Consider the following 14,168-nt stretch of genomic DNA (forward strand, 5'->3'; position numbering starts at 1 on the left):
ATATAAAGAAGTCAGCCTTAAGCCCCAGGAATGAATTTATAATTTCCACAACCAATTGACAAGCCTCTTATCCCTTTTCCTAATTGCCCTACCTGGCTTTGCTTTTCCTTTTTTTTCTCATCCTGCAGAGTCTACCACAAGGCCATGAGGGCCGAGCATTTCATTAAGATTGAAACGAAGCTGGCCTGGCTGCGGATGAACAACCTGAAGCCGAGCTCACAGCATGTGCTCTACGTGGAGGCGGTGGGCGAAAGAGGCGACTCGTTGCCCTCCGAGACGCTGGTGGCCTGGACGGATCCCGCCCTGCCAGCCTTTGTAGATGTAAGTGTTCCTCCGGGCTGTGTGTGTGTGAGGTAACTCAACTCTTCGCTACTTGCAGCCCCCCACTGTGCATCCGGCGGACAATATACCGGAGGGCGGGTCCATGACCATTCTGTGTCTGGCCTTGGGCAACCCGGCGCCCACCATCTCACTTTACGTGGGCGGACACCTGGTGCGGCAGGATACCTCGCGGCACATGGTTACGGTCATTCACAATGTATCCGCGGATATGGAGCACGTCTCCTGCTACGCCGACAATGGCTATGGAGTACCCATGCAGGCCACCAGAAGGGTTAACATATGCTGTAAGTAATTGTGCCTCAGGGGGGGTATAATAATCCTGTAGCTTCTTTTAACAATTGCCCTTTAAATTCTGACACTTTGTATCCTTCAGATCCTCCCAAAATTCAAGCAGCTGGCATCACTGTGGCCTCCATAGGCGATGAGATTGAGCTGCGCTGCACTGTGGACTCTAAGCCGGCGCCCAAGACGATTTTCTGGCGAGAAAAGGATGGTCGAGTGCCCGTCATCAACGGTGGCAACTACTTTATATCCGTTAAGACCAACGAATCGCGTCCCTCGATCTATACCATGTCCTTGAGGATCAGCAAGCTGCAGGCCAACGATGTGGGTGACTATTTCTGCCATGCGGAGAATCCCTTTGGGGCCACCACCACACCGGTATCGGTGCGTATACGCAATACGCCGGCTCTGAATCACAATGTCTCCGAGTGTTGTGCGGAGCAGAATGTTACTATGGCCTGCAGGAGTGCCTGCAGCTACTATGTGGACTTTGATGCAATTGCCGATCGTCCCGAGTGCATTGTGGACTTTGATAAGCTTATGCGATGTGCTGCCGATGGATCCGATCATCGTTCCTGCTGTGCGGATGAGCATGTCCCTAGGAAATGCCTAAACTGGTGTCGGGGAGAATCTGTGCGCTCCAAGGAGATCTGCAGCCTGCAGTATGCCCGCACTATCGTGGGCTGCTTTGAGAAGAATAGAGATCGCCTGCCAGGACCGCCGGAGAATATAGTGGTCAGTGTGGTCTCCGACAGCGAGGTGTCCATAAGGTGAGTGTTCTTATATATTTATAACTAAGCGGAAAAGAGGAATGGAGGTTTAGGTTTATAAAGATTTATTAGTTACTTGTAGTATTTTATTAAATATTTCATTATTTTAAATTAGATATCTAAAATATTTAACAAAAAAATTAATGGTTGTAATAGCCATTCAGTTAGGTTTTTCATTAACCCAAAACAAGCTTTTACAAAGCCTATTAAGCTTGCTAATATTAAACATATTCAGTTACTTTCCTTGCTGATTATTTTTTTGAGTGTTTTGTCCCAAAAAAAACAAAGTTAAACCGAGCAGAAGCCATTTGGCTTTGAGCACCCCAAACCATGTGGAACACGTTTCAGCAGCCCCTCCGGGCTAAGCTCTTAAACACTTTTGTCCGAAGCGGAAGTGGACTCATCCATTTAGTGCACCAAACCCAATACATTCATTATCCTTCCAAGCGCCATATCCTCCCACACCGTGTGGGAGTGTGTGTGTGTGTGTGTGTGGGCCACTAATAGACCGCAAATCCATTAAAGCCGAGATTTTTATCTCACTTTAATACACTCGGTCAACGTCAAAGGTTGACGCAGGGGAAAGGATGTTCCGGATAAGGGGAAGTAGGAAACTGGAAAAACTGGGGAAAACTCGAAAGCGGGGATAGCGACCCCTTGAACCTGGTGCCGCATTAAATTTATTAAAATTCCAGACAAGTTGTGCGCCTGCAACAATATTACCAAGCACTCATAATGCGGCGCCGTCGCTCTATGAAAACTATTTCATTACAGATGGGATGCGCCGACAAAGAATCCAAATGCCGTTGACGGCTATAGAATATTTTACCACGAGGCCGCCGTTCTGCCGCCAACATCAACGAGTTCGGGTTCGGGTTCGCAGGACCATGCTGCCTCCATGGAAAACTCCGGAATGGATACCCTGGCCGCCATGAATAATGCAACAAGTATGGGTAGCGGTGGCGGCAGCAATGCGATGGCTGCTCTCGAGATACGACGCATCGACGTAAAGGACACAACAATAAGCATTAATGGCCTCAAGAAGGATGTGCTCTACGAGCTGGTGGTGAAGGCTGGCAATAGTTACGGTGAGTTGAGTTTACTGCCACTAGACTCCTAGAGTTCCCAAGTCCCTTCCCTTCGTATGGATTTTAATTTGCCGGCTTGTCTTGCAGGTGCCAGCGTGCTCACAGATCCGATTAGGTTCACGCTCGGCGAGCACCATGTGACCTCGGCCACCAGCAGCTATTCGAGCGCCGTGGGCACCATCAGCGGCATTGTGGCCAGCATCCTGGCCATCCTTTTGGCGGCAGCCGCCATTGTATTCTATCGCCGGCAGCGCTCTAGCTACGGAAAGTCGGCCAACGGCAATGTGGCATTCGAGAATCCCACCTATACCAGGGGCCTGGAACAGGTGCAGGTGTGTATAGCGATCGATTTTGGTCTTTATTTTGTTTGTTTTTGATGTTACAAGGGTGTAGCCACGCAGGATGGGGGTATGTCAAGTTTAGAGGGTTGAGAATTCAGGGGATTTTTAATAACAAAATAAAGGTTTTAAAATTAAGAAGAAGTTCTTGTCTTTTAAATTATAGATTATTCCTTTTTAAAAGGTCTTTGTTAAGAAATAAATAATATAATATATTGGTTTAATAATATAAACATTTAATCCTAGCGTTAGGCATGACCTTCAGTCATTTTAGGTGTGGCAAGATCTAGGAAAGACTCCAGTTATTTTATTAAAAATAATATTAAAATGTTTCAAAATAAATTTTCTATAAATTCTAACACATCATAAAATGTAGAACTACAATTTTAATACATATTTCATAACAAATTATTTTGATAAAACAATAAACATAAATCCAATATTTATTCTCCGATTTTATGTCCTTGCTTTTGAGTTCCCAAATCGATATTTCATAGTCGGTTTATCCGGACTTTTACTTATCCCACCTGTTTGTTTTTATTGCTCCTTTCGCTGTTGGCCAAAAGTTAGTTTAGTGATATGATAGCTATTTATCCTGTTGTGTGTATTAACGTAGGCGTAGGTGTATGTTATGTATTTACTTATTTTTTATGTTATAACTGTCAATGTGTGTTTTTTTCCATCCTTGCCAACCCCGCCCGTCCTGAAACTCTACAATAACAACACACGCGGTCTTGGGTATATGAATAACCATGCCATAGCTGCCTACTGTCACATCGGCCATAACAACGCAAAATGGCAGCAACAGCAGCAGCAGCAACAGCAACAACAGCGGGAGCAACAGTCACAGCCATGGTCGTAATGGCATTGCAGCCACAATGACGACATCCACGACGACAACGGCGCCGACAGCAGCGGCCACCTCGGCAGGTGTTGCTGCGGGGAAGCAGCATCATCAGCAGCAGCATCAGCAGCAACATAAGAGTGCCGCAGATGCGGCGCATCACTTTCATAACCCGCTCAGCAATACGCAGTGCAATGAAGTAAATCCCACAATTTATGAAGAGCTCAAACTTGGCCAAGAAGGTGCTGGATTTAAGAAACTTGTGCCATAAACGAAGCACACCAAACAATAACAATAACAACCACTGAGACGACAGTACACACACACAGGACAACAACAACAACAAGAACAACATGAACGAACAAAAACAAAAACCAAGTATAGCTAGCGAACTTATATATATACTATATATATTATATATATAGAAATATATACGCTAAATGTAGACATAGGCCGTGTAAACAGCGCGAAGCGCAACCTCAAACAACTACACTTACACAGAGACACAAACACACACACAAACACACCACACACACACACACAAAGCACAGACAACACACACACACTCACAGCGTGTCCTGTGACATCTTTACAGAATGCATTGCGAGAAATTACTCGTACTCGTTGGGTAACACTCACACAAAACACACGAAAACACACACAATTTTTGCTTGCAAAAATCTTTTGGGTAGCGTGTAATAATAAATAAATTTTTAGTATGTAACTGTGATTCAACCAGACAAAACAAAAATTAAAATAACAATACGAAAACGATGTAAAATAATTAAACTAATTGGTAATGAACGTAAGCTATAAAAACTAAAAACAAAAATGAAAAAACTGAAAACTGATTGAGAAAAAAAATACCAATGATTAGTAAAAATCTATATATGCTAAATGTGTTTTCATCTTGGCTTTTGTTGGGGCTATAATACGCTTGAAAGTGGTTTTTAAGTAGAGATATTATTTGATATCATTTACTTTTTAAATATTTCAATTTTAGGATTTTAGTTTGGTATAATTTTAGAGGTAACTTTGATCGAAATGCAAGAGATAAAAACAATTTAAAGAAATGAATTAGAATTAGAACGAATAGAAATACAAGCATTTTATTAAATATTTTTTATTAATATTTCTTTATTACTAAATTATATTTTTTAATATATACACATTTCTTATCCTTTTTTAAATATAGTTAAAATTTTTCCAAGTGCTCTTCTTCAAACCACAATTGTATGTTACTTTGCTCAGCATTCATTTGAACCTGGTCTTTGTTGTATATGTTGGCTTGCCTGCTTTCTCCCGGTGTATGTAAACAACGGTTGAGTACAATATTAAAAGATGCCAGTGTGCAACCTTCGTCCTTGGTCCTTGCACCCTTCATCCCCCCATGTTTACGCCTTTCTCGGTTGCTTCTCATTTTGATGAGGACGAAGATGGAAGCTCTCGGCTCGCCTCATGCCGTCAGATGTTTGTTCGTGTAATGTTGCATACGTTATAGCGACTAGCACACACACACACACGAGCTCCATGGTCTGGTACCTCTTCAAACACACACAGACACTCTCATACACTGGCATTATTAGCAAAAGGACGCATCCGATGAAGGAGAAAACAGCCAGCGAGCGATATATGCTGCGCACAAAGTTTAACTTTCATATGTAAATTCCTTTTTATTACGAGTACAATATCCGAAAGAGATAGATACGAGTGTGGATGGAGGAGTTTTGCTGCCGCTCGACATGATACACTCATAATCCGTTATGATCTGATACTGATACGGATGATGCCATCATAGTGACAGCCTGCGCCACCAGAGATTATTATAATTTAGTTACCAGCGCACCGAGTGCGGCGGCCCCTACGACGACACTTGTGCGCCATTCTCTTTTTTTTTTATGCAAAATAAGCAAAAAGTGAAGAAAAAATAAGCAAAGCGGAAAGTAAAATCTAGCAGATTTCTCGTATGATTGAAGCAAGGCGTGTAAACAGCGATAGAGTAAACTTCATAAATGTCAAACAACGGAAAGGCTTAAAATGCCTGTGCATAATGGTACATAAGCTGTCGCCAATCCAAGCAGAGGTTACACTGAGGGAAAAATTGATCTATAGGATTTTTAAAAAATTTAAATAGAAATTTATTAAACTAGATTTTCTAAGTCCTATGATCTAAATCATTTAAATACCTCTCATATAATTTTTAAACAAACTTGATTCTTCTTAGGGATTTATATATCATTTGGAAAATATCGTGGACTTTGATATATTTTATTTATAAATATCTAAAATTATTGAAATTAAATTTAAAATATTAATACTTTTTAACAGAAGTCAAGCCAAGTCGATATCGATACCGATATTTCTGTTCAGGAGAGATAATTCTTACCTAGGTTTATATGAATTAATATTTTTACCAATTCTTATATTATTCTCAATTGGAAATACACATTTTCCCCCCGAGTGTAGCCATCATTCTCCTTTCAAATTCCACTTTAATAAGTTAGCAGGAACCGAGAGTTCGGTGGAGCTCATCAAAATGTTGCTGCTGTTGCTGCTCTTGAGCAACTTCCGTTTTTTGATCTGACGATGGTTTGCTGAGAAAGCTGCCAGTGTGCAATGGCTCTGAATAAACGCCGCCTGAATTATGCAACACGTTTAAGTGCCTGCATTCTTTGTGCCCAAACACAAACACACACACACACATGTGCATCTTTTGTGCCTTTTCTGTTTACTCTTCTTGGGTTACCTGGGATGCTGCTGCTGCTGCACCTGCACCTGCACTCGCTGCCGATGCTGATAAAAATGTTGACAGTCGCCAGATAAAACCGAAAATTTACAAGTAAATGATATTGTCTGCTGGCAAACCAGCTGCCCACTTTGTGGCTGATTGCACTCCAGTCTTGGTCTGGCGATGTCCTTGTCTAAACAGAGGAACATCTGTGCTTACCTGCTGCTCGCACCTGTGCTGCTCATAATGAGTTTTTCGCTGCTTTGCAACTTTTCCGTTATGCATAAATTATAAAAATACATTGATGAATATAGTGGCTACCGGGAGAAAGTTTTGTGCATCATGTCGCGGAAAGGATATTAAGTAGGGGACAACAAGCTTAGGGAGGATTTTGATTAGGGAATTTGAATAATGGATGGTTAGGTATATAGTAGAAAAGATTAGAAGAAATTAAAGGGAAAGGATAAAGCTATTTTATATTATATTTTATAAATCAGTTAAAGGTAGATTATTCTTAGAACAAACTATCAGATAAATTTCTTAAAACCTCTTGTAATTTTCTTAAAGTTAAAATAATTATTTTAATATTCTTTTGAAGAAGAATTTTTCATAATTTTTTTAACTTTTCAGGATCAATAAGCTATAAACTGAATAGAGATTTTCCTTACGTATATTGGTGTTCATATTTTCACATTCATTCATCTCATCAATTGTTCATTCGCTGCTACTTCACATACGCTCTCCATATTGGTTGTCAGGCAATAACTTCAAACAGATATGACATAATAGATTTAGATAGAAAAAAAGCTATTTTAAAATTTAGATCCATTCGAGAATCACAAATGAAATGAAAGCAATGCCCATGGATGGGGACATAAAAGCCAATTTCACAGTATGCCAAGTGATTTATTGAGACAGAGCGTTCACCTCCCCGGCTCTACCATTCTCCCTTCCCATCTGATGCTATGTAGAGCGGCTGCTTTTATTTATCGCTAAACTAATAAATCTTGGCATAAAAATGGAAAATATTGTATACGCCATGTTGTGCCGAGTCCCCTGAATGGCCGGGCTAGAAAAAAGACCCAAATAGAGGCCATAGTCAAGGCAAAAACTCATAAGTGGCAGCGGTTTAAGCACCACAAAAAAACTTACGCACATATAAATTTCATATATTATATAATGGTTTAATGATATTATTTGTTTATTTTTTTGTGCTTCCGGCTTCCAAACAATTAACCACTAACGAACTGCCAACTACGCAATATGCTAAAAATAAAAAAAATAAAACCAAAACCAAAACGAAAACAATAATAATCATGAAAAATGCACAGACACGCTGCGTGTCAAAGTACAATGGGTGAGTGGCTGTTATTAATTTTTTAATGTCCTTGTCCTACAAAATTTTATTAGGGGATTGCTTCCTTCTTGTTTTCTTTTTTTTCGGCCGTTTCCTTTACGATTATTACGTGCTGTTTGGCCAGTTGAAATTATATTTAATGAATTTTTACAGCTTCCCGAGCCAATCACAAATCACTTTTCTTACACTTATATTTTGCATATTTTGTTGCCTACTTATCGGGGTCGTGTGCCTTGTGCCTTGCGAAGGCCTTCGAGTTTTAATTGCCGCCGCGTGGACAGGCAGGTTGTCGCCTTCGTCCGGCCGCAGAACCTGGAGCAGCACAAAATTTGGGTTTAATGGCAATTGCGTGAGTTAATCGCATTAGAGCAGAAATGCAGAGCAGAACAGTTAAAGAGCAGATCGCACACGTAAGTAAACTGCTCTAAAATAATATTTATATTTATAATTATGTTTATATTTTTATGTCTGCCCGTTTGTTTGGCAGTTTTTTTTCCGCGTACCCGCGGACACACATTATTGTACTTGTAATAACAATTAACAATTAACTTTTTATGGGGTCATGCATGTTGTTGGACATATAATAAATGTTTGTTTATTCCTCCTATCGATTGGTGTTTTTTTTTTCTTTTTTTGCTTGCTAATTATATAATTTACAGACACTGGCATATGGCTCCCGTTAATATCCCTGTAAATATGAGGCATTAATGTAAATAAATGTGCCAGTCGGTGGGTGGCCAGCGACTTAAATCAGTCGTAAGGCTCAGGCAAACATACAGACACATTCGTATTAATGTGTAAATCGATGGGCGGTAAGTATGCTGCATCAACATTCAATACATTCTTGTTGATTTTATTGCCATCGCTCCAGTAATTCTCCAGTAAACCTCCTCCTCCCTGCTGGTATGCCCCCCCCTCTGTGGCCTTATGTTAATTGAGCCTGATTGACCCAGGCATATTGAGCATCTGATGGAAGCGATTATCCATTCGATAGGTTTTCTGTAATAAAAGGGGGAATTTTCCGAGAATTTAATACACATTTCTGTGGATAACAATCGCTTTTAGACTGCTTACGGAATTTATATTTGCTGCATAACATTTATGGAAATAAAATGAGAAATTTACAAGCAGGCAAAAGGATTATTCGAAGCAATCTTACAAATTTTTAATAAATAAAACAGCATTAAACATCTCATTTCAATAATTACCCATTTTCTGCTTGCAGGAATTTAATATCTGCATAATACTCATCTTAATATCCACCTAAGCTTACCCCCAAAAACACAAAAGAATTTGTATAAAATGTATCCCACAAATTAACAGCTGCCAAAGAAATTCCTTAATTTAATGAAGACATTTTGGCACACCATCCGAGCAAAACAGATGCCTGAACCGAGGCATTTATGCTTAACCACCTAATGAAAGACATCTGGCCGGTGACCGCAAATGGCCAGAGAGCCCAAGATGGCCAAGATGCATTAACTAAAGATGTGCCAGGCCAAGTACTATATCCAAGTGGAGGCCACGCGGCGTATGCGTAATGTTCCATTCAACAGTCAGCCAAGAACATCTGCCTTTTACCCTTTTTGGCAGTGCGATGTGTCAAAAGACAGCACAAGAACCGCAGGTGCGGTGTTTTTCCCCTGCCTCCCTGCCTTCCGGTTTTTGTGTATGTTTGTGTCTGTTCTTTTTTTTTTCTTTTTTGGAGGGGGTTCTTCAACCCCTTTTGCATACTGTAGCAGGACGAGTAACAACATGCATACGGGGCAAACATTTTTGTAAACACAGTTTACAGTGCGGTTAACAAATATTCATGGCGCACATGGCGTATGAGTGTTGCCCTCGTGGCACTTGATAAAACGCGAACACTTTTGGTCCACGGGGAGATGGTGCAAATTTGCGGTGGAAAGCAGCAAAAAGCCAACGGAGAGATGCCACGCAAATGAAATGGAAGGCAGCTGCTGGGTGGTTCAGGGTTGTGGTGGTTGTGGCATTAGAGGGCACCGAGGTGTGCCTCCGTCTGGGTGAGATGAGACAAACAAAATATAAAGGCAAGTCTCAAAACACTTCATTATACTTTCTAATTTCCCTTTTTTATCGTTCTTGGGTTAAGGGTTTTCATTACAGTTGAGAAATAATTGATCGAGATTAAATCTTTTAAGTGAATCGCTTAGAGTTCACTAAAAATTTTTAAAATATATAATTAAATACATATTGGAAAGTATTAAATTTTTGAATAATTTTCATTAGAAAGTTCTAATAAGAAACATTATATTTAGGGCAGGAATGTATACATCTTATACATTTACAGTATGAAAATAATTTAAAATTATATATTTATTATCATTAAATTTTGTTTAATAGAATATTAAAGTTGATTGTAAAGTTTTTAAATTACAGAAAGAATAACTTTTTCAAAGGTTTTCTTAAGATTTATTCGGAATTTTTTTTTTTTTATAAGGAAACTCTTTTTGATGAAAAAGTAAATCCAGACAACAAAAAATTTAGGAAAACAAACAAAAACAAGAAAGAAAGCTAACTTTGGCCAGCCAAAGTTTGTATACCCTTGCAGGTAACAATTAAAATATATCATAACTAAGCCAAAAATGCATTAATTTCGATTCGGAAAGCAGTTTTGTGTTAGTTTTTATTAATTTAAAAAAACTGCATACCAAATGTAGAATTTTAAAAAATCAAATTTTTGGCCATTTTTGCTAATTTTAATGATGTAACCCCTTATCAAATTTCCCAAAAATGGCAAAAAAATCGATTTCTTCCGGACATGTCTAGAAAGATTCCCCTGTTGATGCTGATCAAGAATATATATGGTTTATGGGGTCGGAAATGATTCCTTGACTTGGAAAAATATTATTTTGTATTATAAAATCTGATTTTTTATATTAAAAAACTTCTTGATTTTTTTTTAATTAAAAATATCATAACTCGACCAAAAGAGCATTAATTTTAAATCGGAAATCTGTTTCTTCCTGACATATCTAGAAAGATTCCCCTGTTGATGCTGATCAAGAATATATATACTTTATAGGGTCGGAAACGTCCCCTTCACTGCGTTGCAGACTTCTGACTGAAATTATAATACCCTGCAAGGGTATAATAAATGATTAAACAGAAACAATATCTCAAAATCCCAAAGAAGAAGAAACCTATTTATATTTAGGAAACGTTTCAGCAAACTTCTTATTTTATTCAGAATAAATAAAGCTTAAATAACAATATTTCTAAAATATTTTCTTTAATTTGGGATCTTATTAATACCTATAAATTTTAATTTAATATCTTAATTTAACATGTCTTACTTAATCGTTGGAAACTCAAATTACCTTGACCCAAAATCCCACCGCTCAAACATTGCCAACCGAAATTAATTGCACAAGTGTGAATGTTGTGAACTTGCAGAGAAATGTTAAACTGGCTTAAGCCGAGTAATGAGATATCATTCCGATGTCATGAGCAGGACTCTTTTTTCTGGCCGGATATAAGCCGCCGAACAGAGGGGACAGAAAAGGACAGGGTTGAAATGCTTAAGTACGAGTGGAAGGGAGCTTAACGCATTTTTACAACCGGCACACACACACACAGAGACCGCACAGAGAGAAAGAGAGGAGGCCAGAAGGACATTCAGGCAGACAGTGAAAAATATGACACCCTATTTCCGTTTCCCGTACGCTGACAATAATGGCAGACAATATGGCGCAGCTTACGCTCAAAAGTGATTGCCACACCAGCCGACAGCTAACCAAAGTTTCGTTGAATGCAAAAACAAAAAAGCCCCTCGCACACACACACACACACACACACACATACAGAGGGAGAAAAGCTGGCAAAAGATTATATGTCTGGGATTTTTGGGGTAATTTAAGCGGCTTTCTGCCAGCAACCAAAAAGAAAATCCCGAAAAAAATTATGTATATATGTAATGTAGAGGCGCCTATGGCCGCCGTGCCTTCGCCGGTGCCAGCTAACCCTGTGCAAGTTTTAAATTAATTTTCATTAAATGTGGCGCACACGAAATTGTTTTAAAGTGATTATGGCCGTGGAAAATTATGCTTCTAATAGAGGCAGGGGCTTTTGGAGGATGGGGAATGCGGGATCAGGATGAGAGAACAACGGAGGCTCTAAAAGCAGGCCACGGCTGTTGACAATGATGGCGCATTTAACGGTATTAGACAGGATGTAGCTGTGTGTGTGTGAGTGAGTGTGGAAAACTAGGTGGAAAATCGTGCTGAGACCGAGGAGAATGGTGGCCCCAATCAATATGCATTGCACTGTTGTCATCCCTTTTTTAATAAATATCTTTTTAATTATGCATAAATTATAATTAACTACTCCGGGCTGCTGCTCGCGGCCACAAGTGCCAGATCGGGTCGCAGTTGAATCGCAGTTGCTGCATAATAAATGCCCGGCGCACATAATTAGTGTTAATTATTGAATTAATGCACTCGCCATTGTAATTTCCACATCCACGACGAGATGCACTCGACTATCAGCTCTCCTTTTTGCCTTATCTCTCCGTTTTAACCGAACTGTTTTGACTGAATTTTTTTAAATGCTTCAATATTATGAAATATCGCACATTTTACCCGCTGCGAATATGTTTTAATTATGCCTTTAAGTGATTTACATTGATATTTAACGCACAAGTGTGAGGCACGAGTGTGTGCTTTAAAAAAAAAATATCAAAGACTAATGAGCCGCACTCCAGGCTGAATGGGAATGTGCTAAATGAATTGATTATTCACATAAGTGCCGCATGTTGCAGTTATTACTGCGAGGGCAATATGTACATTAATAATAATTATAATATGCTTATATTTATGTATAAATATACATATGTATGTATATATGTATACAAGATAAATAGCAGAAGGATTTGAGGAAGTTAACAGAGAAACAAGTTTAAACTATGTATTTTGTTATATGTATATCTATACTTCTAATAATAAGAGTTCATATCTTTATAAGTATATATGTATACTTTTAGATATTGACAATACTTTACATATTTTATAGTCATTAAATTTGTAAAAAGTTTTGTGTAATAAAAGAGTGGTAAATAATTAGAGGGTAATGAGACCTTTGTGGAAATATTAAATATTATTCTACATATAATTATTACAGCTATCTAAAACCATGATTAACTCTACTACTTTACTCTTAAACATCCAAAAATAATTCCCTAGAAATAACCTAATATATTCATATTATTATAAATATTATTATTCCTTCAGTTACTCAATTCCTTAAGCTCTTCCCACATCCTTTGGGCTCAAGTTCCCCAATTAACCTCTTCCCATATCGATTTACAACTTTACAATGCCTCAACAATTTTTTCTCGTCTACCCAAAAGCCCTCAGAGTGGCAGTTGGCAATTCCGATTTTATTTCACTCGAAATTACCTGCTGTAGAAATATAATAACCCCGACCATTAGAAGACAAACAAGCATCCCGAGCACCGCAATTGCCAGAGCGAGTGTCCTGAGAGAGTCTGTCTCTGGCTGGGCGTGTTTGTGTTGGGCTGCAACCGCCACCTCCCCCCCTCGCATGGCACGCCCGGGCAACCTTTCAACTTTATTTATTAAAAGTGCTTATTACTTTAACACTTGAGCGCGATTTAACACGATTTGCTCAAGTATTTTCGTACGACAACGAGGACACATTCCGGCGTTCTCGTTCTCGTAAGCCAAAGAGCAGGGAGCGAGTGTCAAGGTATGTCTCTGTCTGGGCCAACTGTCTGTCTGTCTGTCTGTCCTGCCCCTGCTCGAGTGTCCTGTGCCAGGGTCCTCGTACTCGCACTCGTACTTGTCCTTGTCCTGGTCCCCGCGCTTTCCCCCTTTTTGGATCCTTGAGTATTTAGCTTACCTACCAAACACCGAAAGCAGTTTCATCTTTTTCATGTGCAGCAAGCAGCTTCGCCAAAGAAGCAGCTTCATCATTTTTACTCTTTTTTTCACAGTTTACACTGAGAAGAAAAGTGAGGGAATTCAAAATGATAGTTAAGTTTACAAAATAAGGACTAGCAAAAGTTTGGTAAATTTATAAAAGAATAAGAAAGAATTTACTTTTCAGAGTTCTGTAAATTCCATAACAGGAGAATAATAGTTCCTTTCCTTTAATTTAATATTAATAATTATTCTTAAATTTACTTTAAATTTTTTTCAGTGCACCCACACAGTTGTCCTTGGCTGCTGGCTGCTAGTGTGAGGTGGGTCCTTGCTTGCTCTTCAACGCCTGACTGTTGGCTGTAGATCGACTTGACTCGGCTTCAGCTCCTCTGCCTGTTCCAGCTTCTTTTAGCCCCTTTCCGGTGCCGCGCCCCCTTTCCCGGGCTGCTATCATTGCCAGCATTTTGATGGGGTTTTTTTTCTCGGGGGTTCTTTGGGGTTCTCGGGGCCTGCCCC

General features: G+C 39.3%; 1 protein-coding gene across 1 annotated transcript in view; it reads left to right on the forward strand.

Moving 5' to 3' along the window:
* LOC108072777 (Ig-like and fibronectin type-III domain-containing protein 2) overlaps positions 1-4,551 on the forward strand; it is an 80,060-nt gene extending 75,509 nt beyond the window's left edge. The window contains exons 13-18 of the mRNA XM_017164058.3: positions 129-321; positions 380-626; positions 716-1,394; positions 2,169-2,482; positions 2,570-2,814; positions 3,582-4,551. Of these exons, the coding sequence (XP_017019547.1) occupies positions 129-321; positions 380-626; positions 716-1,394; positions 2,169-2,482; positions 2,570-2,814; positions 3,582-3,935 (2,032 nt within the window). The 3' untranslated portion in view covers positions 3,936-4,551. The remainder of the gene's footprint in view (positions 1-128; positions 322-379; positions 627-715; positions 1,395-2,168; positions 2,483-2,569; positions 2,815-3,581) is intronic.
* The last annotated feature ends 9,617 nt before the right edge of the window (positions 4,552-14,168 follow it).

Source organism: Drosophila kikkawai, chromosome 3L (assembly GCF_030179895.1).
Source record: "Drosophila kikkawai strain 14028-0561.14 chromosome 3L, DkikHiC1v2, whole genome shotgun sequence".
NCBI lineage: Eukaryota > Metazoa > Arthropoda > Insecta > Diptera > Drosophilidae > Drosophila > Drosophila kikkawai.